The 24,754-nt window shown below is 64.1% G+C and overlaps 4 protein-coding genes across 7 annotated transcripts; all 4 read left to right on the plus strand.

Moving 5' to 3' along the window:
• Positions 1–1,731: 1,731 nt before the first annotated feature.
• On the plus strand, positions 1,732–5,702 carry LRRC8E (leucine rich repeat containing 8 VRAC subunit E; the record flags this gene model as incomplete). The annotated part of the gene is made up of 2 exons (XM_080813854.1): positions 1,732–1,869; positions 2,457–5,702. The coding sequence occupies 2 exons, from the start codon at positions 1,732–1,734 to the stop codon at positions 4,698–4,700; spliced, it is 2,382 nt and encodes a 793-aa protein (XP_080669980.1). The 3' UTR covers positions 4,701–5,702.
• Positions 5,703–7,044: 1,342 nt separating this feature from the next.
• On the plus strand, positions 7,045–16,675 carry MAP2K7 (mitogen-activated protein kinase kinase 7). 4 transcript variants are annotated; one of them, XM_080817113.1, is made up of 12 exons: positions 7,045–7,208; positions 8,963–9,010; positions 11,930–12,071; positions 12,263–12,358; positions 12,427–12,559; positions 12,650–12,769; positions 12,913–13,020; positions 13,125–13,304; positions 13,416–13,496; positions 13,597–13,739; positions 14,235–14,280; positions 14,407–16,675. In XM_080817113.1, exons 1-12 carry the CDS (start codon positions 7,085–7,087, stop codon positions 14,539–14,541), a joined length of 1,356 nt encoding a protein of 451 aa, XP_080673239.1. In that variant the 5' UTR covers positions 7,045–7,084; the 3' UTR covers positions 14,542–16,675. The 4 variants fall into 4 exon arrangements, with proteins under 4 accessions (XP_080673239.1, XP_080673240.1, XP_080673241.1 ...); XM_080817114.1 differs by having other exon boundaries at positions 12,263–12,329; positions 12,446–12,559; XM_080817115.1 differs by having other exon boundaries at positions 12,263–12,329; positions 12,455–12,559.
• Positions 16,676–17,084: 409 nt separating this feature from the next.
• TGFBR3L (transforming growth factor beta receptor 3 like) lies at positions 17,085–20,553 on the plus strand (the record flags this gene model as incomplete). The annotated part of the gene is made up of 7 exons (XM_080817154.1): positions 17,085–17,154; positions 18,081–18,217; positions 18,301–18,609; positions 19,238–19,364; positions 19,456–19,614; positions 19,822–19,894; positions 20,358–20,553. The coding sequence occupies 6 exons, from the start codon at positions 17,085–17,087 to the stop codon at positions 19,887–19,889; spliced, it is 870 nt and encodes a 289-aa protein (XP_080673280.1). The 3' UTR covers positions 19,890–19,894; positions 20,358–20,553.
• A 1,003-nt stretch (positions 20,554–21,556) lies between these two features.
• SNAPC2 (small nuclear RNA activating complex polypeptide 2) lies at positions 21,557–24,053 on the plus strand. Its single transcript, XM_080824984.1, has 5 exons — positions 21,557–21,776; positions 22,424–22,543; positions 22,703–22,771; positions 23,046–23,361; positions 23,452–24,053. Exons 1-5 carry the CDS (start codon positions 21,594–21,596, stop codon positions 23,781–23,783), a joined length of 1,020 nt encoding a protein of 339 aa, XP_080681110.1. The 5' UTR covers positions 21,557–21,593; the 3' UTR covers positions 23,784–24,053.
• Positions 24,054–24,754: the final 701 nt, after the last annotated feature.

A 24,754-nucleotide genomic window follows, 5' to 3' on the forward strand; every position in this document is an offset into this window, starting at 1 on the left:
GTCACAGCCCCCAGAAGTGCTCTCCTTAGGTTGAACAGCGGAGTGGGGTCCCTCACAGGGACAGGTCCCCAGGGCGGGGAGAACAGCGGCTGGCTCCCAGGTCTCCCCTCAGCTCAGTGTGTGCATCTAGACGCACACTCCAGAATGCCCCCAGGTGTCCCCTTGGATGGCTACCGTGTACATTGGGCCCCCCGGGCATGGGCCCCACCTGTCTAAGATTCCCCAGGGACTGGACTGATACACACAGTTTTCCTTTTAGGACCGGGTGTCACAGTGAGAGTGAAGGATGGGGCACTGTGGGAGGGAGCGTCAGTTCTGTCTGAGCACCCCCTGTCTGCGTGCCTGGTTGGGGTGAGTCAGGGCCTGAGTCAGGGGGCCCTGCCCCTGCCATCCCAAAGTGAGGGCCTCTGATGGGATTAGAAGGTGTGGTGGACTGCCCCGCCCTCAGCCCTCAGCCTGGTGGGCAGAACCCGCATCCTGTATCCTTGCCCACCTCCACCCCATCCCCACCCAGGAGCCAACCCAAGGCCTCACTGGCCTGGGGACCCAAAAAAGGGAGGGCGGGAGGGAAGTGTCGGAGTAATTGGCTGAGGTGTGGGCCAAGGCCAGGAAATGGGTGGGAGGCCGGGGGACCCGTTGATGGCCCAGATGCCTTCCTCCCTTGCCCAGTCTCCGGGAACCCCATGTGGGAAAACTGGCAGGGTAGAAGAGCACAGATGCTGGGAGGGGCCGTCCAGCCTCGGAGCCCCCCTGGGAAGCAGTGCAGGTCTCGCTTCCTCCCTTTCCTTTCCAGCCTCAGGGAGCCGGGCAGGAAGGCTCCCTGTGGGAGGCAGGCTCCCCCCGCTCCCTGCTTGGGAGGGTGATGTCCCAGCTTGTGGCCCACGCCCCCATGTGACTTGCTCCTGGCCGTCCGTATCTGAAATAATGATACCTTGGTCTAAAATGAAACCCAGGGACAGACAGAGTGGGCTGGCCGCGCAGCCCCAGTCCGGGCCGTAGGTGTCACTCTGGCTTCTCCCTGTGTTTTCCATTTCCTGATCCTCTGCCCTCCAGGCATCCTGGCACCCCCTACCCAGGTTTCTGTTTTCTGCCTCAGGTTCTGGGCACCAACCCCGTGGAAACCCAGGTGTCCTAGTGCACCCTCCCCCTAACTGACCAGCCTTCGGTTTTGCCACTCCCTGCCCCTCGGGCCCTGTAACCAGAGCCAGGCTCCAGCCGGCTTTTCCGGTTGGAGGTTGGAGGTGGTGCCTGGAGCGCCCCTGAAGGGGGTGGGGGGCCCACACCCCGGAAGTCCTGAGCCTGCCTCGGACGAGCTCTGGCCCAGTGGCAGAGAGAGCTGGGGCTCGGTGTCTGGAGCAGAGCGAGCGTTTCGGGCTCTGCATCGAGGGTGGGCGGTGGCTGCGTTCTGGGAGAGAGCCACACGGGCCAGCAGGGGGACAGCGGCCCTGTGGACTGCCGGTCCTGACCTCTGAAAGGGCCAGCAGCGTCAGATGGGAGCAGGGATCCCGGGGAGCAGAAGTGGGGAGAACAGTAGTAGCTTGGCTCCAGGAAGGAGGTGAGGTCTGGGGCAGAGGGGAAGGGGGCACCCAGCTCGTGCGCTCTGCCAGGCTGGGGCAGGCGACGAGGCAAATTGGGAGCAGAGGCAGGTGTCTGGCTCGCTGGGGGCCCACGACCAGGCGCCCCCTCTTGAGGGTCTCTGCAACCCCTGCCTGCCCCTCCCCCGCAGGAAAGATGATTCCGGTGGCCGAGTTCAAGCAGTTCACGGAGCAGCAGCCCGCCTTCAAGGTGCTCAAGCCCTGGTGGGACGTGCTGGCCGAGTACCTCACCGTGGCTATGCTCATGATCGGGGTCTTCGGCTGCACTCTGCAGGTAAGGCGCCCCGCCGGCGCGGGGCGGGGCCTGGGTGCGCCGCTGGGGAGGCGGGCCCTGGCGGGGGCGGGGCCTGGGGACTCCGGAAGTCTTCCCGCGGTTGTGCCACAGTTCTGGAGCCTGGAAGGGGGACATCCAAGTGTTGACGCGGTTGTTTCCTTCCTCGGGCTGGGAGGGAGAGGGAGCATGCGTTCCCTGCCTCTCTCCTTCCCGGCTCTCCGGTGGCCTCCGGCATCCCTTGGTGTATAGATGCCGCTCGCTCCTCTTCCCTGCGCATGTGTCTTTGTCCAAAGGACGTGAGGCCCACCTTAATGACCTCACCTTAACTTGATCACGTGGGCTCTGCAAAGACGATCTAGTCACAGGTATTAAGGGTTAGGACTTCAGGATCTTTTGCGGGGGCGGAGAGGGGGAGAACCAGAGCATCGCATTCAGCTGAACTCCTTTTTTCAAAAAGACTGAGGTACTTTCAGAAGCTTAGCGACTCTTCCAAAATCACAGCCAGCTCGGGACAGTCAGGGCCTGTCTCCCCCCAGCTATCCAGGCCAACCCAGCTCCTTGACCCTCTTCCCCCGCCTCATTCCCAGGTGACACAGGATAAGATCATCTGTCTGCCCAGCCACGAACTCCGAGAGAATTCATCCGAAGCCCCGTGCCAGCAGCTGCTGCCACGCAGCGTCTCTGAGCAGATGGGGGGCCTCCGGGAGGTCAGCGGCCTCAAGAACAACTTGGACCTCCAGCAGTACAGCTTCATCAACCAGCTGTGCTACGAGACCGCCCTCCACTGGTATGCCAAGTACTTCCCCTACCTGGTTGTCATCCACACGCTCATCTTCATGGTCTGCACCAGCTTCTGGTTCAAGTTCCCCGGCACGAGTTCCAAGATCGAGCACTTCATCTCCATTCTGGGCAAGTGTTTCGACTCACCGTGGACCACGAGGGCCCTGTCCGAGGTCTCTGGGGACAACCACAAGGGCCCCGCTGCGGGACGGGCGACGGCGACCGTGGAGGCGTCCGCGGGGCCAGGAAAGGCAAGTGAGGGTGAGAAGGAAAAGGTGCTGATGGAGCCTGAGAAGGTGGTGACGGAGCCACCGGCCGTCACCCTGCTGGACAAGAAGGAGGGCGAGCAGGCCAAGGCGCTGTTTGAGAAGGTCAAGAAGTTCCGCGTGCACGTGGAGGAAGGCGACATCTTGTACACCATGTACATCCGGCAGACGGTGCTCAAGGTCTGCAAGTTCTTCGCCATCCTGGTCTACAACCTGGTCTACGTGGAGAAGATCAGTTTCCTGGTGGCCTGCAGGGTGGAGACCTCGGAGGTGACAGGCTACGCCAGCTTCTGCTGCAACCACACCAAGGCCCACCTCTTCTCCAAGCTGGCCTTCTGCTACATCTCCTTCGTGTGCGTCTACGGGCTGACCTGTCTCTACACCCTCTACTGGCTTTTCCACCGGCCCCTCAAGGAGTACTCCTTCCGCTCGGTGCGGGAGGAGACCGGCATGGGGGACATACCGGACGTCAAGAATGACTTCGCTTTCATGCTCCACCTCATCGACCAGTATGACTCGCTCTATTCCAAGCGCTTCGCCGTCTTCCTCTCCGAGGTCAGTGAGAGCCGCCTGAAGCAGCTCAACCTGAACCACGAGTGGACGCCCGAGAAGCTTCGGCAGAAGCTGCAGCGCAACGCCCGCGGCCGGCTCGAGCTGGCCCTTTGCATGCTCCCGGGGCTGCCCGACACCGTCTTCGAGCTCAGCGAGCTGGAGGCGCTGCGGCTGGAGGCCATCTGCGACATCACGTTCCCCCCGGGCCTCTCGCAGCTGGTGGGCCTGCAGGAGCTCAGCCTGCTGCACTCGCCCGCCAGGCTGCCCTTCTCCTCGCAGGTCTTTCTGCGGGACCGCCTCAAGGTCATCCGCGTCAAGTGCGAGGAGCTCCGCGAGGTGCCCCTGTGGGTGTTTGGGCTGCGGGGCCTGGAGGAGCTGCACCTCGAGGGGCTCTTCCCCCCGGAGCTGGCTCGGGCAGCGACCCTCGAGAGCCTCCGGGAGCTGAAGCAGCTCAAGGTGCTGTCTCTGCGGAGCAACGCCGGCAAGGTGCCCGCCAGCGTGACGGACGTGGCCGGCCATCTGCAGCGGCTCAGCCTGCACAACGACGGGGCCCGCCTGCTGGCCCTTAACAGCCTCAAGAAGCTGGCGGCGCTTCGAGAGCTGGAGCTGGTGGCCTGCGGGCTGGAGCGCATCCCCCACGCCATCTTCAGCCTGGGCGCACTGCAGGAACTGGACCTCAAGGACAACCACCTGCGGTCCATCGAGGAGATCCTCAGCTTCCAGCACTGTCGCAAGCTGGTCACGCTCAGGCTGTGGCACAACCAGATCGCCTACGTCCCCGAGCACGTGCGGAAGCTCCGGGGGCTCGAGCAGCTCTACCTCAGCCACAACAAGCTGGAGACCCTGCCCAGCCAGCTGGGCATGTGCTGCGGCCTCCGCCTGCTGGACATCTCCCACAATGGGCTGCGCTCCCTGCCCCCCGAGCTGGGCCTCCTCCAGAACCTGCAGCACCTCGCTCTGTCCTACAATGCCCTGGAGGCCCTGCCCGACGAGCTCTTCTTCTGCCGCAAGCTGCGGACGCTGCTCCTGGGCTACAACCACCTGAGCCAGCTCTCGCCCCAGGTGGGGGCCCTCAGAGCCCTCGGGCGCCTGGAGCTCAGGGGCAACCGCTTGGAGGCGCTGCCAGAAGAGCTTGGCAACTGCGTGGGGCTCAAGAAAGCGGGGCTCGTGGTAGAGGATGCCCTTTACGAGGGCCTGCCGGCAGAGGTGCGGGAGAAACTGGAGGAGGAATGAAGCGGAGGTGGGGAAGGTTGGGGTAGAGGCCTTCTGGATGCTTCCATGCCAGAGTCTCTGCTGCTGTCTTCAAGAGAGGTGGCCAAGAGGGCCCAGGCCAGGAGAAGAGGAGCAGACACATCAGCCTCGTGGGGTCCAGGCAAGATCCTGGGGCTGGTCTGAGACGAGACGGGAGGCGGTGGATTTGGGGTGGAACGTCAGAGAGGGATTAACTCGGTCCTTGGATTCTCAGAGTAAAACCACACCTGTGTCTTTGGCTGGCTGGCTGGCCTGCCCCGCCCGCGGACATTCTAGCTCAATTAGTGCCATATAAGGGGGTGCGGCACATCCCAATGGGATTTCAACCCTCCCCCTGCCCTGGACCAAAACAGCTTCTATCTGGGGTTCTCTCCCAAGGAGGGGACACAGACACAGGAGACCGGTGACCCTCACCCCCAGCTTCGATGCCAATCCCTTATTTATAAGTTGTTTGCTACGTACACGTGCACTCAGAAAAATGGTTCTCACATTTGGCTACGCATCAAAATCAACATCCCCAAAACAAAACATCTTGGGCCCCACCCCTGAAAGACTGACTCAGGTCTGGCTGGAGACCAGGAACCTGCCTGTCAGTGAGTATCCCAGGTAATTCTAATGAAGGTGGTCCTAGGCCCGTATGTTGGGAATTGTGGACCTCCAGAATCTGGATGTCCAGATACTGAACCCTTTTTAAGTCCTAGACTTTTAAAAACATCTGATAAAAGCTGGGCACCTCCTTTCCCAGGAAAATGCTCCGGTACACATACATGCAAAGTTCCGCAAGTGACTTGAGGCAGGCAGCAGATTCCCCCAGATGTCCCAGAGGGCCATTCATGGACATCCGAAGGATGGCACACTCCAGGGTTCAGAACGCCTGCGGTGGAGGTTACATTCTTCCGAGCACAGGCAGGAACTTGTCTTTCAAATACTCCCTGTATGAGGGAGCATCTATCAGAGGATGCTTAATAAATAATACGAATCACGAGAACTAAACTTCTGGTCTCTGGTATCCATTTCTGTTGTCTAAGCCTTCCATTTCACCAGACCAGTTGTAGGCAAGCAGTGACACCCACCTGCCAGCATCAAGGGTATGAGTTTTTTTGTCCTGGAAGCAGAGGCAGAGCGATCTTGGCTTACCAGGAGAAATTAGGTGGCATCCTCTGCCTACCTTTTTTTCTGGAGAACCCCTTTTCCTCTACATTCTCTGTTAGTTCTCCAGACTCCACTCTCTTGTACCTGTTCACCCGTCAGTTGTCACCACAGGAGTTCCCACAAGCCTTCATCGCCCACCAGTGTTCCTGTGCTGGGACGTGGGGCATATGGGACAGGCCGCCTGACCCTGACCTCCTGGGACTGGACACCACGAGGTGTCTGCAAAATGTGAGCCTCTTCCTGGCAACTGAGAGCAGAGGCAAGCTGCTTTCCGAAAACCAGGATTCCAGTTGGAGACATTTTCCCAGGCACCCATCAGACCAGTTAAGCCTCGGGGAAGACGGGCTGAGGCGCATTAACACCAAGGCCCATTTTCTGCATTGTCCAGGAGCAGGGCTCACATTCCGGGGCTGGAAGAAGAGGGAAAGTCTTGAAAAATCCCATTTGGGTCTGACCTGGAACTCTGGCCATGACCCTGGCTCTGTCGTCGAGATCAGGGGTCATGCCGCTGGTCCTAGAGACCGTACAGTGACCGAGCCCTACCGCGCCCCTCCCGCCAGTCCTTGCCCAACCCCGAGCTTGCTGAAATAGAAAGGGCTCCCCACGGGCGCCTAATTATGGTGAGAAGGCAGCAATTAAGCCTAACAGGGATCCTAATGAAGCACTGTCCCAGACCAGAAAGGCAGTTGTGAGGGAGCGTGGGTGCCAGAGAACAGCCGGGCGGGGAAGGGCGAAAACCACGCTGGGGAGGACACACAGCAGTAAGCTACTCCCGGGAACAGCGGCAGAAGAGCGAGCCAAGGTTGCGCATGCGTAGAAAAGGCCACTCGCGGGATCGCGTCTACGCCTCCGTACGCAGGCGCACACCCCCCCCCCCCCCGCGCCCAGCCCCCGCCCCCGCCTTTCTCTGAAAAACTGTGAATGGATTTCAACACAGCGCCTCCCGAGAGTGCGCTCGGAATCAGCGCGTGCGCTTCACGGTGAGAGGCGTTGCACGTTGCCCGACGCGAGCTCTAGGTGGCGTCAGCCCTCCGGCTGGGAAGAAGCACGCATGCTCAGAGGTTAGGGGCGAGGGATGGGCGAGCGCGCGCCGCGGGCATGCGCCGTACAGGGACAGACGGCGGCTCGGCGGGGTCATCCAAGCGCAGGCGCAGTGCGGTGTTTGTCTGCCGGACTGACGGGCGGCCGGGCGGTGCGCGGCGGCGGCGGGGAAGATGGCGGCGTCCTCCCTGGAGCAGAAGCTGTCCCGCCTGGAAGCAAAGCTGAAGCAGGAGAACCGCGAGGCCCGGCGGAGGATCGACCTCAACCTGGATATCAGCCCCCAGCGGCCCAGGCCCAGTAAGCACGGCGGCGTGGGGGAGGGGGCGGGCGGGGCGGGGCGCGCGCCGCGGGAAGCCCCGCCCCGCCGTCAGGCCCCGCCCCCGCTTCCGGGGCGCTCTTGCTCCTCCTCCTCTCCGCCCCACACCCCGTGCTGTCGGCTCGCGGGGAGAGGGTCACGGTGACCCGGGGGGCGTGGGGCCGCGGGCTCCCGGGCTGCCCTCCCCCAACGTAGGGGTTTCCCCTTACGGGGCCTACGAGCCCAGCTACCCGGCCCCAGGGCAAGGCCCCCCACCACCCGATGACCCGCCCCCTCACCGTGATCCTCTGAGCCTGTGTCACCGTCACCGATCTGGAGCCGCGGCTCCCCCTAATCCACGCGACCGTGACCACATCCAGATTCCCGGCAAACGCGGACACCGCTGCCGACCAGATGATTTCGCTGCTGCCGTCTCAGTGCCCGGCAGGAGGCCCCTTTCCCTGTTCCGCACCTGGGTCCTTGTCATATGGTTCCGTGGACGATCCAGTCACACTCACACACACGCACACCCGGCCCTGGTGACCCCTGAGGTCATATGACCACATATAACTCCCTGTTCCTCCGAACTCCTTCCCGGTGGCTGTGTCTGGGAATCCCTTTTTCCCAGGCTGGGCCCTTGTCATTGGACCTAGCAGGCCCCGTCCCTTGCACACCCTACCCACATACACCAGGCGCCCTCAGACTTTTCTGACTGGTTTCATTGTCGCTGTCTTGGGGACTGTTCTAGCTTCTCCAAAATTAACACACCCATCCCGCAGCCTGGCAACTTTTCATCACCTGGACTCCAGTGACTCCTTCTTCCCTGCACACCCACACTCACCTAGCCTAAGGATACCCGAGGCGAGTGTGTGATAACTCGGCCTCCCAGTCCACATACCCCTTGTCTCCGATCCTGCTCTCTCTGTGACCACCTCCCTGGCATCTTACCATCTGGATTCAAAAGCTGCTCCTCCTTCCCCCAACACTCACACCTGGCCTGGGATTCCCGCAGTCAGTCTGCTTTCTTTGTTATGTCCCACAGGACGCCTCCCCCCCCAGATCCCTCAGCTAGAGGGCGTCAGATCTTCACCCTCCCCACACACCTGAGGAATGGCACACCACCACACACTTTGTGTCTCTCGAGCTGGCAAATTGGCCTCCTTTGTGCTTCTTCTGATACGATCCTTGTAGCTTATATAGCTCTCCAAGGGGTCGTCCGGGTAGGAGGGGGCACCCTCCCCACATCAGGGCATTGCAGTCATTCCCTGCTCACCCAGCCTGACCGCCCCCAATCCCTGTGTGCGGTCCTGTCCTCATCCTTCCCTTCCCTCTTCTGACTTGGGGTAGTAGTGTGGGCTCCTCCGTGGGGCAGAAAGCCCTCCCAGGACTGGAGGGTCCCTCCTGGGCTCTGCAGTGCTGCCTCCGCTAGCCCCGGCACGGACGAAACAGGGCTGGGTATGGGGCCAGGGATCCCTTATGGGGTGGCTGTCCCAGGTGCAGAGTGAGGCACGGTGAGGCCCATGGCGGGCAGGTCCCTGAGGAGCCCCCTCCAGGCATCTGTGTCTGTGTCAGCTCCATCCATCCTCCCGGTCCTCCCATTTCTGTTGGTTTCTACCCGTCTCTGCAGTTTGGTGCCTCACGCCTCCCCCCCTCTTCCTCATTATGATTTGATTTCTTTTCTTTTGAACAAATCAGTTGTTTCTGTTGTGATTTATCGTGGTGTTGTTTTTTTTTTTTCTTCCTCTTCCCCATCCAGTTATTGTGATCACTCTAAGCCCTGCTCCTGCCCCGTCCCAACGAGCAGGTACCAGCCTTTTTATCATCGTCGCTTGGACGTCTGCACCATTGACCTAACCGCTGCCCCCGCCGCAGAATGCCCTCCCCTACCCCCCATGCTGTGTGTGTGCGCGCGCGCCTGTCACTCTTACTTTCTGTCCTTGCACACCATCAGTGATCAACAGTGTTTGGCCCACTTGGCCTCTTCTCTATCCACTCACCTTCCATTCCTCCCTTCCTGGTGGGCTCAGTTTTGGACTCCTGGAAGAGGAAGTGAGCTCCTTCCCCCCCCCCCCCCGGGAGTCTGCCGCCTGTGAGAGGTCACGTGTGTGCATGCGTGTATAAGGGAGAAAGAGAAGGTTGGGTCAGGCCATTGGGCCGTTCCTGTTGGTTTGTTTCAACAACACAGCAAACACGTGCCGCCCCACTCTAGGGACACAGCGGCGGACAGAATGGACCCAGGGCCCCTTGTCGCATGGCTGACAGTCACGGACAGTGAGCTCTTTCCCAGTGTGGGAGAAGCGGAGAAAGCAGCGATGCCTTGTAGAAAAGGCCGGGTCTGCAAGCGGGTGGTTGGTCAGGGAGGCCTCTGGAGGCGCTGGGACATGAGCACAGGCTCATGGGAGGCAGGGAGCCCGTGAACGACGGTAGAGGAAGCAGCCGGCGGGGTCCTGAGTGCAGTTGCTGGTGGGTGTGGAGCAGGTGTGTGCAGGGGGTGTGTGTGTGTGTGAGAGAGAGAGAGTGTGCTGGAGAGACAGACACCTGGGTGGGGGGGGGTCTGGCCCTGTTGGTCCTTGTGTAGGTGGAACTAGATGGGGTGTGTGTGTGTGTGTGTAAGACAGAGTGGGGTTGGTTCTGTTCAGGGCTCTCGGCATATCATCTGTATGTGTGTGTGCAGGGGGGTTGTATCATCCCCTGTGTGTGTGTGTGTGTGTGCATGTGTGTTGGGCTGACAGCCCGGTATGTCTGTGGCTCCTGTTGGTCATGTGTTCCCATGCACTTTCTTATTCTCTCTCTCTCTCTCTCATTCAGCCTCTCGCTCTCACTGTGCCCTCCTGACCTGCCACGTGGCCTGTCACCACCTCTGTAACCTCCATTCTCAGAGCCTTTATGTACCTCCTCCCTTTCCCCACCTTAGCCCCCCCCAAGTCCCCACCGTGTTTCAGTTGTAGGGCCACTGGAAGCTTCTCCCCCCACCCCAGAAGTGTGCAGAGGGTCGGGGTGTGGTTCTCACCCCAGAGAGGAGGTGACCATGCAGGGCAGAAAAGGGGCCCGGATACCTCTCAGGGGGCGAGAGCCTGGCAGTGTCCCCAGAGAGTCCAGGTACAGGGGAGCACGGGGGCCCCTTAGGTGCCCTTGAGGTTGCTGAGCCAGAGACAGAGGGATGAGGACTCTGGCCATGACAGAGGAGTGAAGCAAGGACACGACAAAGCCAGGGCCTAGAGCGACAGGGAGGGAGCACAGGAGGCTCCCTGGGGTCCCCAGAGCTCTTGTTTTGCTCTGAGCAGACCTCACCAAGACCTGTGTTCCTTCTGTGGCTGCAGGCTAGGATCACGGACCTGCTCCCTCACTCTGGACGTGGTCTTGGGCCGGGGTCACGGGGCAGGGAAAGTACCCAGACGGCAGCAATTCGAGTGTATTCGTGTCTGTCCACGGGTCACTGGGCCCGCATCACAAGGCGCTTGCAGAACTGTGGGAGGAAGGCGTGAACCGTGGCAGGAGGTGTAGGCAGAGAAGGGGGCATCAGCTGAGGGTTGTGGGACAGTGGCCCCAGGCCTCCCGGCCATTCTCCGTAGGAAGGTCCTCTTTTGGCCCCACTTAGAGATACTTGCAGCCAGTGCCCTACACGGTTAGGGACCCCCTTTTGGAGCATCTGGGCCTCTGGGCTACGAGGGGTCAGTGGAGGATCATCCGTCTTCTCCAGGGGTCACACGGGTCTCTGCTCCCACCCTCCTGGCAGCCCATCCAGGGAGGATCCCAGCCCCTCAGAGCACCTACTGTCCTGTCCCAGGCCCCTATCTGGCCTGTCTCTGCAGTGCCTCCTCTGGGCAGCTGGGCCCCAAGTCTTGGCTCCCATCTGTCTGTCTGTCTCCTGCCCTCCCGATCCCCGAATGCTGCCTGCCCGTCCTGGGGTGCCCGCTGCCTGCCCGCTGCCCGCCCGCCTGCGTGGAGCATGCCCGAGCTGTCCGCATGCAGGCTGCTGAGAAGACCCCACTGCCTGGCCCACTCCCCACCCCTACCCCCAGCCCTTGGCGGGGGCTGTGCCACCTGAATCCCCTCACCCCAAGGACACAGGCCCAGCCTGGGGTCCTGCCCCCATCCATTGGCCCCAGCTTTGCAGGCCAAACTGGGAGGCTCAGAGATGAGCCTACTGGCCAGAGGGTGGCCCTCCCTGACCCTGGAACAGAACGTGGGGCCAGGCAGCCGGAAGCATGGGGCCCTCGCCCATTGTCTCCCTAGGATGGTCTTGTCTGATTCTTGATGGGCAGCCAAGTTCAGTGCTGCCATCAGGGCCAGAACCCAGGCTGATCCTAGTGGGCATTCCTTCCTCGCATGGTCCAGAGTGTGGGCGCTGTGGCCTTGGGCCAGCTTCCTGGGCAGAGGTGGGGAGGAAAGGGACATATCAGGAAGGCTGCCTGGCTGAAGGATGTCATCAGTCCCTGGGCCGTGATCCCGAGTCAGCATAGACTTGGGGACAATCCCTCAGCCTCTGGGAACCACCCCTCCCTGCCAGCCCACTCCATCTTCTTCCAGGTCAGGGGGGTGGGACAAGGCACTTTGAGAGTGGTCAGGGAGACCCTAGCTCCTCCGCCCCAGTGGGGTGGGGTGTGGGGGGGTCTGTGCTGGCCTACCTGATGCCAGGAAGGGGGAGACCAGAGTCCCAAGGCCCCAGAGTGCCAGGTGGTGGCTAACCCCCTCTCACCCCTGGTTCTCACCCCCCCCCCAGCCCTCCAGCTCCCGCTGGCCAATGATGGGGGCAGCCGCTCACCGTCCTCCGAGAGCTCCCCACAGCACCCCACACCCCCTGCCCGGCCCCGCAACATGCTGGGGCTTCCATCAACCTTGTTCATGCCCCGCAGCATGGAGAGGTGAGCTGTTGGAACGGGGGCAGCTGGCCAGTGGGGGGAAGGGGGTCAGGAGATCATGTGGGGAGGGCCACTTCGCCTGTCCTAGGGAGGAGGGTGGTTAAATCTGTGGGAACCCCTGTGTGTCCGGGACCAGGGTGGCCTCGGTTTGGTTGGGACTCTCCCCCACCGAGACCTCCGTCCTGTCCCCCCAGCATCGAGATTGACCAGAAGCTACAGGAGATCATGAAGCAGACCGGCTACCTGACCATCGGGGGCCAGGTACCACCCTGGCCCTGGCCCCCTGGGGGGTGGGCAGACGCACCACGGGGCTAGGTCTTGGGGTGGGGGCGGTGCCGAGGCCCGGCCCATCCTCCAGCTCTGGCTGTCCTGGCCAGCGCTACCAGGCCGAAATCAACGATCTGGAGAACCTGGGGGAGATGGGCAGCGGCACTTGCGGCCAGGTGTGGAAGATGCGCTTCCGGAAGACGGGCCACGTCATCGCCGTCAAGGTGAGCCCCGCCCCGCGTGAGCCCCGCCTCGAGAACCAACCCCCACTCCCCGCCACCTGCGTGCTGAGGCTCCCCTGGTCCTCCGTGCAGCAAATGCGGCGCTCGGGGAATAAGGAGGAGAACAAGCGGATCCTCATGGACCTGGACGTGGTGCTCAAGAGCCACGACTGCCCCTACATCGTGCAGTGCTTCGGCACCTTCATCACCAACGTGAGCGCTGGCAGGCGGCCTCCGATGCTCCCCTGTCCCCCCGGGGCTCTGCCGGTCTCCTCCTTGCTGGGCGGAGTCCACGTGGGGTGGGCGGGAGTTGGGGGGTGCAGCCGCGCCCAAGCCTTGCTGTCCTGCGCCTGCAGACGGACGTCTTCATCGCCATGGAGCTCATGGGCACGTGCGCCGAGAAGCTCAAGAAGCGGGTGCAGGGACCCATCCCCGAGCGGATCCTGGGCAAGATGACGGTGGCGGTGAGCGGACCGGGCAGGGGTGCGGCTGGCCGGGTCCTTCCACCACCATCCTCCCACCCGCTGTGTCCTCCCGTCACCGGTGCTGCCCCGCTGTCCCCCTGCAGATCGTGAAGGCGCTGTACTACCTGAAGGAGAAGCACGGCGTGATCCACCGTGACGTCAAGCCCTCGAACATCCTGCTGGACGAGCGGGGCCAGATCAAGCTCTGTGACTTTGGCATCAGCGGGCGTCTGGTCGATTCCAAGGCCAAGACGCGCAGCGCCGGCTGTGCCGCCTACATGGCGGTGAGTGGGCCCCCCCCTCCCTGTGCGCGCCGCGCCTGGGTGGGTGGGCCTGGGGGATCCGGGTGGCGCACCGGCCCCAGGGGTACATCCTCCCCTTCTGCTCCCCGGCAGCCGGAGCGCATAGACCCTCCGGACCCCACCAAGCCGGACTATGACATCCGGGCCGACGTGTGGAGCCTGGGCATCTCCTTGGTGAGTGGGGGCCCCCCCGGCCGTTTGGGGATCCAGAGGGAGGCGGGAAGGGAGAGGAGGAACCCGTCCTCAGCCCCGCCGGCCCCGCTGTCTCTTCTAGGTGGAGCTAGCGACGGGCCAGTTTCCCTACAAGAACTGCAAGACAGACTTCGAGGTCCTTACCAAAGTCCTCCAGGAAGAGCCCCCGCTCTTGCCCGGGCACATGGGCTTCTCAGGGGACTTCCAGTCCTTCGTCAAAGACTGGTGAGGAGCCCCTGCCCCGCCCCCCCGCCTTGGGCTGCAGGAGGCGGGGCGAGGGGCCAGGGTCGCAGGTGCTTAGAGTCGCCAGCTAGGGATGTTGGGGCTGGGGGGACGACGACGGAGCAGCCCCCCACCCCCACCAGAAGGCAGGCCCTCCCAGCAGGGGTGCGGGCAGAAGCCGGCCCTTCACGAGGTGTGGGGGGGGAGGGGAGGCTGTGTGTCCAGCCCCTGCAAGCCGAATTCTGCCTGCACGGGGGGCCGCATTTGCTGGTCCCACGGGAGAGACCCACTCACTTCACCCACAAGCCCCTCACAGTCCAATTTGGGCTTCCGTCGCAGGCCGGATTCCCAAGTGCGGGGCTCCGGGGCCTCAGGCTTCAGCAAGCGGCCCCAGGTCACGAGTGCCCACCCCCTCCAGGCCTGGGCACCGAGTCCCCGGCTGCCCGGAACCCCTCCTTCCCCGGCTCTTATTTCTCTTTTCTGCTCCTTCCCTTTCAGCCTTACTAAGGATCACAGAAAGAGACCAAAGTATAATAAGCTACTTGTGAGTACCTGGGGCCCCTCCCCTCCCCTCCCCTCCGGACCCCCTACCCCCTATCCCCTCCTCCCCGGGGCGGAGCCACCGCTGGGCGCCTCCCCCCGTCCTCAGCCCCGCCCCTCGGCCCCGCAGGAACACAGCTTCATCAAGCGCTACGAGATGCTGGAGGTAGACGTGGCGTCCTGGTTCAAGGACGTCATGGCGAAGACCGAGTCACCGAGGACGAGCGGAGTCCTGAGCCAGCACCACCTGCCCTTCTTCAGGTAGCCACGTGGTGGCGGCCAGCCCCACCGGGGGCCAGGGGCATGGCCACAGGCCCCCCTTCCCCATCTGGCCACCCAGCTGCCCGCCAGGGGAGACCTGGGACCTGGACAGCTGCTGAGGGCCGAGGACAGAAAGTAGGGGGGGCGCCGACCCAGCCCCGACCCCCTGCCCACCAGCCGTGGACAGATGGGCTCGCCAGGCCCCAGCCCCTCCCGTCCCCGGGGTCAGCCGGCCTCCCCGGGTCAGCCGGCCGTGCGCGTCCCCCTGACAGACACTGTGAACGGAAGACAGCAGGCCACGAGCAGACTCGCTATTTATTCAGTCGTAACCTCTGGGCTGGGGCGGCCCCCAGGGGCCGGGAGAGAGCCGCCCGTCCCGCCCCTCCCCCCCGCATTCGCCCCTTCCTGCCACCCCCGGGCCGTGTGCCTGCCCCTGTGCCTCCGTCTCCCTCCGCAGACATGCTCCCTGCCTCCTTCCCCTCCTCTCTCATCCCTTCTACCTCTCCGGCTTTCCCCATCTCCCTCCCTGCCTCTGCCTCTCTCCTGCCCAAACCTGGGCTCTGCCCACGCCCCCGGCGGGACTCCTGGGTCCACTTAGGTCTCGGGCAGTGGCCAGCGGCGAGTGGTCAGCTGGTGTCCTCGCCCCAGGAAGGCAGGCTGGGCGTCCGACTGCAGCTGGGCCTGGGCTGGTCTCTTTCTCTCTCTCTTTTTCTCTCTCTCTCTCTTTGATCTCAGGGGGTCCTTTTTGGAGTTTATTGTATTTTATTGTACTTGGTGGGGTGTTTGGGGTGGGGGGGGCAAAGAGCTTGTTCTCACGGGGTTTGTCGGTACCTTCAGAAACTTTTACCAAAGTCATGTTTAGCTGCTTGTGGTGGAGCCCCCCCGACCGCCTGTGGGTATAGGCGTCTGGGGTGGGGGTGGGGGGGCGAGCCCCAAACGTGGGCTCTGGGGGGCTCCTCCTCCCTCGGGGCCAGCCCTTGGGGCTGGAGACTGGCCACAGCTGGGGTGGGGTGAGTTGAGGACCTCAGGGGGCGTGGAGGGAGCCCAAGGGACCGTGGCCACACAGGGTGGCCTTCAGGGAAGGCGGGCGCAGGGCCCGGTGAGGGCAGCGGACGCTGCTGCGGCAGGGAGGTGGTAGAGGGGGTCAGTGGCAGGAGTGGAGGCCCAGGGGCCCTGGGGCCCCGGGGAAGCAGGGAGAGAGGGTGCAGGGGGCGGGTGTGGGGGTTCGAGGACGTGAGACAGGACAGAGGTGGGGCTGGCTGAGGGCTGGGCGTGTGCAGGCAGTGACGCCCTTGGAGCGCCCCTGAGCACCCCTCGACTCGCCCAGAGCTGGCCAGTGCGCCCTGAGCCCTCCGCGGCAGCCCCAATGGGAAGGGGGTGTGTTTCCTTTTTGTTGGTGATGCATGCAAATCAAGTGGACAGCAAAACAAAACAAAAAACACAAACAGAAACCCACAGAACCACAAAACCAACCAATAGCAAAGGTGAGGAGCTCGGCCGGCCATGGACGCAGTCTGGGCCGAGGTGTCACTGTATCCCGTCCGTCCTGTCGACTGTCACTCCTGCTCCGTACTCCCGAAACGCCGCATGTTCAAAAGTAGAGTTCTCTGCTCTCTGCCCCCTGCCCGGGAGGGGAACGGCCGCCTTCTCTTGCCCCTGTCCCCTTTGTGAGGGGATGGGGGCAGGGTGGGGGGCCCACAGGCCTGGTCCCCCACCCTCCCTCACCTGGCCCAGCCAAGGAGTGGGGGGAGGCCTTTGTGGGTAGCTGGAAGGTTCCGTGGCTGGGCCCAGGGCCACCGGAGGCCCTGGGCCAGCCACCTGGATTTATTTTTATTTAACTATTTTCTGTTTTGTGAGTGTGTCTGCCCGTCCCTGCCCTACTTCTGCGCGAAGTGGGGGTTCTGGGGGAACCTCTTCTTTCCCTCCGCCTCTTTCCTGTCCTCCCTCCGTCGCCAGTCACCAGCCATCCTTCTGGGGCAGGCAGGGGCCTGGCGTGGCCTGGCCCAGGCCGCTGGCCCTCGACCCCTCCTTCTCCGGTCGCCAGTATTCCCCCCCCACCACCCTTTTTAAAAAACGAAATGCCCTTGTTTGTAAACCCTTAGCCGCTTGAGAATAAACTGTCCCTCTTCTTCCACTGAGTCTGTGGTTTGTCTTCAGCTCGGCAGGCCCAGGCAGTGGGAGGTGGGAAGGGCTGTGAGCTCTGACCTTGGGGGGGGAGGATGGGGGGAGTCGTGCCCTTCTGGGGGAGACCGAAGCCCAGTGGGGGGCCGGTAGGGTGGTGTTTGTACTGAGTGGCCTGGTATCAAGCGAGCAGTGTGCGGGACCTCACACCCCAACAGCCACAGGTTGGTCAGAGAGGAGCCCTTAATCCCCGGCAGACCTTGGGCGCCCGGCTCTGATGCGCACCCCTCAGCCTGCCGCCCCCGCACCCTGCCTTCCTGGGTTGCCGCCCAGCCAAGGCCAGGGCCGCCTGCCCACCTGCGGGGCCTCGGTGCTGCCCGGAGGCTGCCTCCGCTGCTGGAGTGCCCGCTCCAGCGCTGGTCCAGCATGCCGGGTGCCACGCTCCTGCTGCTGGCCCTGCTCCCTGGGGTCGCCGCCTCGCCCAGCGGGCCGCTTGGTACGTAGAGGCTGGGGACACAGCCGGTCACACTGCCGCCCCCGTGTTGCCCTTTCTCAGCTCCACTGCTCACCTGCCCTGCTGGGAGTGGGGGAGCCCTTGGGGGGGGGTGGGGGAGGTGGGCCCTGCCTCTGTCTCCCCTCTCCAGGTTCCTCTCCTGGACGCCCCACCTTCCTCAGGCCCCAGCAGCTATGAGGCCCATGAGCGTGGGAGAGCAGTGGGCCAGTGCTTTTAGGAACTGTGTGTGGGGACCGTCCTAAATGAGAACATAATTTGACAAGGGTCCCTCCAGCAGAGAGGGTGTGGGTGCACGTGTGTCCCTGCCTGGTGCTGCTGCTGCTGCGCTCAGTCCAGGAGTGAGGAACCCGGACAAGGGGAGAAGCCGGAGACCCTGGGGGCCTGGATGGGCTCCTGCTGTGCCAGAGGGGCAGAGAGACAGCACCTTCTTTCTCCCCTTCCCCGCTGGTCACAGTACGCTTGGAAAGGAAAGTGGGCGATGGCACCCTCTGCCCCGAGCTGGCCTTGCTGCCCCCACAGAGCAGCTCTGGGGCCCTTGGGGAGCTGCCCTCCCTCAGCCTGACCGCCTGGCCCCCAGCAGACACCCTGCGACTTGACGGGCCCAGCCAGGGATCCCCTGGTCTGCGCTGGGTGGAGAAGTCCAGGTCTGAGAAGGGGGGGCTCCTCCCCAGAGGTGTGCAGCTTTGCTCCCAGCCTCTGCTGCGGGGCTGTGAGGGTCCCTGGACGTTCGGGGGGACACTCCACACCCATTCTGCCAGCAGTGAACCCGGCGTGGAGCCGAGCACGGGTGAATCCTCACCGCAACGGCACCCATTTTCCAAAGGAGGCGGGGGGGGGGGTCGCTGCACTGGCCTGGAGGGGCTGAGGGGCTGTGCGACCTCTGTTGTATCACCCTTTCTCCCCGCCAGCGCCCCCATTCCCCGCGGCGCCTGGGCCCTGGCTGCGCCAACCCCTTTTCAGTCTGGAGCTGTCGGACGCGGAGGACGCCTTCCCGCGCCGCGCGGGGCCGCTCGAGGTCCCGGCCGACAGCCGCGTGTTCGTGCAGGTGTGGACGCGGGGCGCGCCGGGGCCGGGTCAGGCCGGACGGGGGCGGCCGGGGCTGGTGCTGATCCCGCCCCCGCACCCTAGGCGGCCCTGGCCCGTCCCTCTCCGCGCTGGGGCCTGGTCCTGCACCGCTGCTCGATGACACCGTCCTCGCGCCCGGCCCCGGGGCCCGCCCTGGCGCTGCTGCGCGGGGGCTGCCCCGCCGACTCCTCGGTCGTCCTCCCGCCACCGCCGGCGCGCCCGGGTGCCGCCCGTCCCGTGCGCTTCAGCTTCCGCCTGCGCCCGGTCTTCAACGCCTCGGTGCAGTTTTTGCACTGCCAGCTGAGCCGCTGCCGCCGCCTCCGGGGAGCCCGCCGGACACCTGCGCCTCTGACGCTGCCGCCGCCATCGCTGGTGCGCGGGCGCACCGGGGGGAATGGGCGCCTGGGCCAGTCGGGGGCTGGGCACAGGCCCTCTGGCCTCTGAAGGAAGAGTCCCTTGGAGCTTGGGGATCTAGGGGTCATTCGCTTTGGAGCGTGGAGACCCTTGGAGCTGGGGAGAGTCACTGGGTCTCTCTCAGGCCGGTGGCTGGGCTTCAGGGCCGGTGCGGGGAGTGTGGGTTGGTGGGGAGGGGGAGGACTGTGGGGCTCTGCCTAGGGGCTCCCCAGGGGACAGGGAATGAACACTGGGCTTGCTCTGGGAAGCCTTGGGCGGAACTCTGAGCTCCCTCCAGGGCTGGCTGCCTCTACAGATGCAGAGGCGGCGGAGGGGCCAAACTTCTGGGTGTCTAATGTTCTCAGAGAACCGGGTCGTGTGACCTTGAGGGCCTGAGGTTTGGAGTCCTTACAGGCTAGGCCCCTGGTTGCTTGTATATCTTAGGGGCTGGGCTCGGGGACCTCTTAGGGGGTCGGATTTCCAGTTTACTGGTGCGACTCCCGGTTGCAGTAGAGAGCTGGACACTTAGACCTCTCGGGAGCCCCAGGAACAGGTCCCTGAATCCTGGCGCCTGACGTCCCCATCTCTTGCCTCCTCCTCCCCACAGTGTCTGCCTCAGGACGAGGCGTGCACAGGCGCCGGCAGCGGCAGTGGCGAGAGCCTGGGTGCCGACGGTCCCCACCTGCACACGCTGACGCAGCCCATCGTGGTCACAGTGCCGCGGCCACCCCCCGGTGAGCGCGCAGTTCTCCGCAGGGCCCCGGGAAGGGGGGGTGAGGAGGGACCTGGGGCCGGGGCCCAGTCCCTGTGTTGTACTTCCCACAGGGCCACCCAAGGGCCTCCCCGGCAGAGCCGTGCGCCCCGAGCCTCCCGCCCCGGCTCCCGCGGCCCTGGAGCCCGCGCCCGTGGTGGCGCTGGTGTTGGCTGCCTTCGTGCTGGGCGCTGCGCTGGCCGCCGGGCTCGGCCTCGTCTGTGCGCATTCAGGTACCAACCTTGGCCCGCCGGGGCTTCCGCACGGTCCCCAGCCTATTCCCGCGGGTCGGGACCCCGGGTCGCCGCCACCCAGCCGGTGGGGCACGACCATCCCTAGACCTGGCTGCGCTACGCCCACAGCAGCCGCCAGGGGGCGCCCTTGCCCCGGCTCAATGCGCAGCAACCCCGACTGCTCCGCACCCTGCCTCTCCTTTCCAGCACCCCCGAACCCCGGTCCCGCCCCGAGGGACTCGCCCAGCGGCCCCCAGCCTAGGAGGCCCCAATAAGGCAGGTAAACGGGGGCGGGGTTGTAACGTGGGGCCGGGAGGACAGCTGGAAGAGGGAGGTAATGATAATGACTCCATAGGCTTTCCCTGTGTCAGGAAGTGTTCGCAAGGTTTCATGCCTATTAATTAATGTAATCCTCATAACAACTTTCAGGTAGATATTATTATAATGCCCATATTAGAAATGAGAAACATGAGGCACTCTCTGAAGTAACTTGTCAAAGGTCACAAAATTTTGTGCAATTCAGACTCGGGCACCGGGTCACCTGCAGCCAGCTTCAGGCTCTGTGTCACAAGAGGGGTCCTCAGACCTGGACAGGTACTAGGCAAGGAGAATTCGCGACTCAGACCTAGCGCTCACCCTCACTCCCGCACACAGACTGACAGAGGTGGCCAATGATCCGCTGGGAAGGGGGCGGCCTGCATGGTGTCCCTCTGCTTTGCTCAGTCTGGGTAGCCCCTCCCCAGGGATGGTGCACCCCCAGCACGGTCCGGAGACACAACAGCCACGGCCTTGAACCAGGCCCGCCAGGACTGGACCAGCCGCGGTTAAACTCAGACCCAACGGGACCACTGTCTCTGCCCCCTGAATCCTCCTGCCCCTGACCCGCTCCTCCTCACACCTTCCCACTTGGGCTCAAAATAAACACCTGGTCTGACCTACTGAGTTCTGAAGTGTGCGTGTGCACTTGGCGCGGTTATAGGGGGCAGGAAGCAGAGGCCTTGGACCAGGACTTGGGGGCCTGGCCCACACACTCATATATACGTGTGCAGATGGGGGCCAGGGGAGACCCAAGGGAGTTTTTCCCAAACAGAAAGGGACACCCAACCCCATCTGCTTAAGTTTTAATAAGGTCCGCCTTTGGGGTGCCTGGGTGACTCAGTGGGTTAAGCCCCTGCCCCCGGCTCAAGCCCTGGTCTCAGGGTCCTGGGATCGAGTCCCGGTGGGGCTCTCTGCTCAGCGGGGAGACTGCCTCCCCCCCCTCTCTGTGTGCCTTTCTGCCTACTTGTGATCTCTGTCAAATTAAAAAAAAAAAAAAAAGGTCCCCCTCCTTCCTCAACCCCTGCACCTGCCCACCTGCCTCCTCCTCCAAAGCCAGGCTTTCTCCGCTCTCCACCCCCACCCTGGACCCTGCCCTCGCTAAGGCCTCGACCTCTGGCCTCTGCTCCAGTCTCCTCTCCGTCCGGTTTAGAGCTCTTACAATGTCTGCTGTCCCAGTTCCTCCCTTCCCAGGAGCAGGACTACTAGCTCCATTTTAGCAATGAGGAAATTGAGGCTCGGTTTGGCCAAACCACTTGCTCTAGGTCCTCCGGGCAGGCCAACCTCACAACCCAGGTTCTTGGCTACCACTGAACAGCTGCCCTCCTGCCAGGGTCCACCCCTTTTGGAGAAGCAAAGCACACAGTAGGAGTTTTGCAAGACTTATGTCCCGTAATGGAGGGACGGCAGGAGATCCAAGGTTTCGGCTCCAGTTCACGGATGAGATAAAATGCAGGCGGGGGGGGGGGGTGTCTCATGCGCCCCCACCTCAGTTCGCAGGCCAGTCTCTCCATCTCCCATCTACACGGCTCTCCTGGGCCGCCAACGCGGAGCCACGCCCCCATCTGTTTCCGCCTCCGCGCCGCGCTTTCTGACCCCAGCGGCCTCCGTAGCCCCGCCTACCAGGGAAAGGGGCCCGGAGCGGCGACACCGCCCTCGCCGGCATGAAGCCTCCACAGCGGCGGCGAGCGGCCCCGGCGCGCTACCTGGGCGAGGTGACCGGCCCCGCGGCCTGGAGCGCCCGCGAGAAGCGACAGCTGCTACGACTACTGCAGGCGCGGCAGGGCCAGCCGGAGCCGGACGCCGCCGAGCTGGCCCGGGAGCTGCCGGGCCGCAGCGAGGCGGAGGTGAGGGGTCCCGGGAAGGGAGCGGGGCTGGAGACGGGTCTAGGACGTGGGCGGGGCATACGTGCGGCGGAGGGGCGGGGCGAGCGCGAGGATGGGGGCGAGGGAACTTGGGAAGGAGGCGGGGTGTAGGCGGGGCGTACGTGAGGCCGAGGGGCGGGACGGGGAGGCCGGGCTGAGGGGCGGGGCGAGCTTGGAGGAGCGGCTGGGTGTGGGCGGGGCATGCATGAGGCTGAGGGGCGGGGCGAGGTGGAGGCCGCGCGTGCGAGAGGCTGAGGGGTCGGACTTCGAATTAGACGGAGTGGAGGCCGGGTCAGGGCGGAAAGGGCCGCGGGACCCCGGGGTAGTGAGGCTGAAGTGAGAGCCAGGAAACGGGGCCGAGCGGGTGAAGCGAGGTAGTATTTAGCAAAGGGTGGGCCGTGGCTGCGGGGAGGGACCGGAGCTGTCCTGGGCCTTACACCTGTGCGGGGTGGCTGGTCACACCTGGGGCCTGGCCCCGAACCCCGGGGCAGAGTCACCGAGACCGGTCACACCGGGGTAGCGGGAGACTGGGGAGCAGTGCCGGTCCCGCAGCAGGCGGTAGGCTTTGGCCTCTCTCCCCAGCCCTGGGTGCCCAGAAGGCCCATTCGGCCGCCTCCTCTCTTCTCCAGGTCCGGGACTTCCTGCGGCAGCTCAAGGGCCGCGTGGTCCGGGAGGCCATCCAGAGGGTGCATCCCGGTGGCCCGCAGGGACGGAGGCGCCGGGAAACACAGACCCCGGCCCCCATCGAGGTGAGGCAGGACAAGGCCCCCCAAGGCCGGCCCCTGTGGCATGATGTGGGTGTTGAGGGGAATAACCTGGTCAGGGAATCCCCAGGAGGGGCAGGGCTTGGAGACCCCCGAGAGTGGGTCCCTAGGCCCACCGTGGGCCTTTTTTGTCGCCCCCTCCAGGTATGGATGGATCTGGCAGAGAAGATAACAGGCCCGCTGGAGGAGGCCCTGACTGTGGCTTTCTCACAGGTACAGCCATCCCACAGGCCGGGTGAGGGTGGTGCGCACAAGGCAAGGGGGACTGGGCTGCTGGGCCTTTCCTCTTGCCCGCCCTGTGACGCTGGCCAGTCACTGAACACCCTGAGCCTCAGTGACCCCGCTCGCGACAGCCCTTCCAGGTTACGTCCAACAGGGGGGATTTGGTGAGCAGGTGGAGGTGGACGGCTCGGCGGGGCGCAGGGCAGGGGAGAGGCCTGTAGGAGGACCTACCCCCTTTTCCCTCCCTGATCTCCCTTCCTGCCAGGTACTCACCATCGCCGCCACGGAGCCGGTCAGCCTCCTGCACTCCAAGCCCCCCAAGCCCACACAGGCGCGGGGAAAGCTGCTGCTGCTCAGCGCCCCTGGCGGGCGGGAGGACTCCAGCCCTGACACTCCCGGCCCCGCCCCTAAGACGAATGGCCCCGCCGCTGCCGAGGCCGCATCTGCATCCCTGGCTGACCCCTCGGCGGTGGGGGCGGTGGGGGCAGTGGAAGGAGACTTCTCCGTGGACTTCGAGAAGATCTACAAGTACCTGTCGTCTGTGTCCCGCAGGTGTCATGGCCCTGAGCTTTCTGCAGCTGGTGAGACTAACGGGCAGGGGCTGCGAGGGAGGGAGCCCCAGGTAGCACGCCTGCGCTGCCCTCACCCCAGCCCTCCGTGTCCATCACCAGAGGCAGCAGTGGTCCTGGACCTACTCATGGCACTTCCCGAGGAGCTGCTCCGCCTGCCCTGCGAGGCCCTGGTTAAACATCTGTCGGATATGTACGCGCACCTGACAGCGCCCCAGCCAGACCCAGCGTGCGAGAGCCTGGCACCCGGAGCCGAGGATGCCGGGACAAGCTCCCAGGGGCACGAGGAGGCCGGCCAGGCGGCGCTGCAGGCCCCGGAGAACGCCAGGCCCAGGGAGCCGAGGTCTGCTTGGCAAGCAGCTGGGGTCTGCCCCCTGAACCCGTTCCTGGTGCCCCTGGAACTTCTGGGCCAGGCAGCCGGCCCTGCTAGGTGAAGGCCCAGCGGACAGAGGACGCAGCAGACATCTGTGAGCGCCCCGGCCCTCAGTGCTGCCTGGGCTGGCCCCAGGTTGTCAGGAGGACCCAGTCACGGTGGAAGGTCCCTGTCACGGTGGGCAGCAGGGGTTGACCTCTAAGGTGACCGACACGGCAGGGGTTTGGCCACGGAACTGAGGTGGGGGCAGCGCGGGGCGGGGGGGGGGTGGTCCTGTCCCGTCCAACATCTGCGTCCTACATCCTGTGAGTAAAGTTCTTGTCAATCTGTCTTGCTCCCTTCTTCCTGTGAGTGAAAGATGGGAGTGGAGGCCCGAAGGGCCAGAGGGAGAAGTCGGACAGGAGTGATGTGGCCTGAGGTCCCAAGGCTGAACTGGGCAGGGCGGGCCGGAGGGAAGGCGCAATCATCAGTAGAGGCTGCCGCTGCCAGGTCAGGTTCAATGCCCTGGGGAGTGACCTTGGTCTGGCCGTGAAGTGAAGGGGACCCTCGGTGATTGCTGATTGCATGGAGGATGAGGCCTGAGCCTGACAGGTTCTCAGCAGGTGACCTCACCTCACACCGATGAAGAGAAGCCAGGAGGGGGAGCCAGGCCCCAGGTACAGGTCAAGGGTTAGGCTTGGGGGCCTCTTGTGGCAGGAGGTCGGAGGGAGGGGAGCAAGTCCCCCTGAGGTGGCCTTAGCGAAGTGAGGAGGTGGAAGGAGGGGGGGGGGAGGCGGGCAGAGCTGGGGGTGGAGGGGCCTTGGGGACAGGGAGGGAGGAGCCGAGCTGGGGGAGGAAGTGTTACGCTGCTGCCAAAGGTCCCAAATTCCCAGGAGTGCGGCAGGGGTCTCCCTGCAAGGGGTCCCCCTTCCCCAGCCTGCCTGTAGATTCAGGGAGAGGCTGGAGCGCACGGTCGGGAGCCGGGTGTCCTCCCACAGCACAGCACCCCCCCCCCCAAGCCCAGCTAGTCCTCTGGGAGCTGAATTGTGTTCG

This window comes from Martes martes, assembly GCF_963455335.1.
Source record: "Martes martes genome assembly, chromosome: 1".
Lineage (NCBI taxonomy): Eukaryota > Metazoa > Chordata > Mammalia > Carnivora > Mustelidae > Martes > Martes martes.

Excerpts from the sequence above, each read along its gene's own strand:
- SNAPC2 (XM_080824984.1), top strand. The coding sequence starts at position 21,594 with ATGAAGCCTCCACAGCGGCGGCGAGCGGCCCCGGCGCGCTACCTGGGC. Across the intron at positions 22,544-22,702 it reads AGACCCCGGCCCCCATCGAG|GTATGGATGGATCTGGCAGA; the intron begins GTGAGGCAGGAC and ends CGCCCCCTCCAG. Across the intron at positions 23,362-23,451 it reads CCCTGAGCTTTCTGCAGCTG|AGGCAGCAGTGGTCCTGGAC; the intron begins GTGAGACTAACG and ends GTCCATCACCAG.
- MAP2K7 (XM_080817113.1), top strand. The coding sequence starts at position 7,085 with ATGGCGGCGTCCTCCCTGGAGCAGAAGCTGTCCCGCCTGGAAGCAAAG. Across the intron at positions 12,770-12,912 it reads TCGGCACCTTCATCACCAAC|ACGGACGTCTTCATCGCCAT; the intron begins GTGAGCGCTGGC and ends CTGCGCCTGCAG. Across the intron at positions 13,305-13,415 it reads GCTGTGCCGCCTACATGGCG|CCGGAGCGCATAGACCCTCC; the intron begins GTGAGTGGGCCC and ends GCTCCCCGGCAG.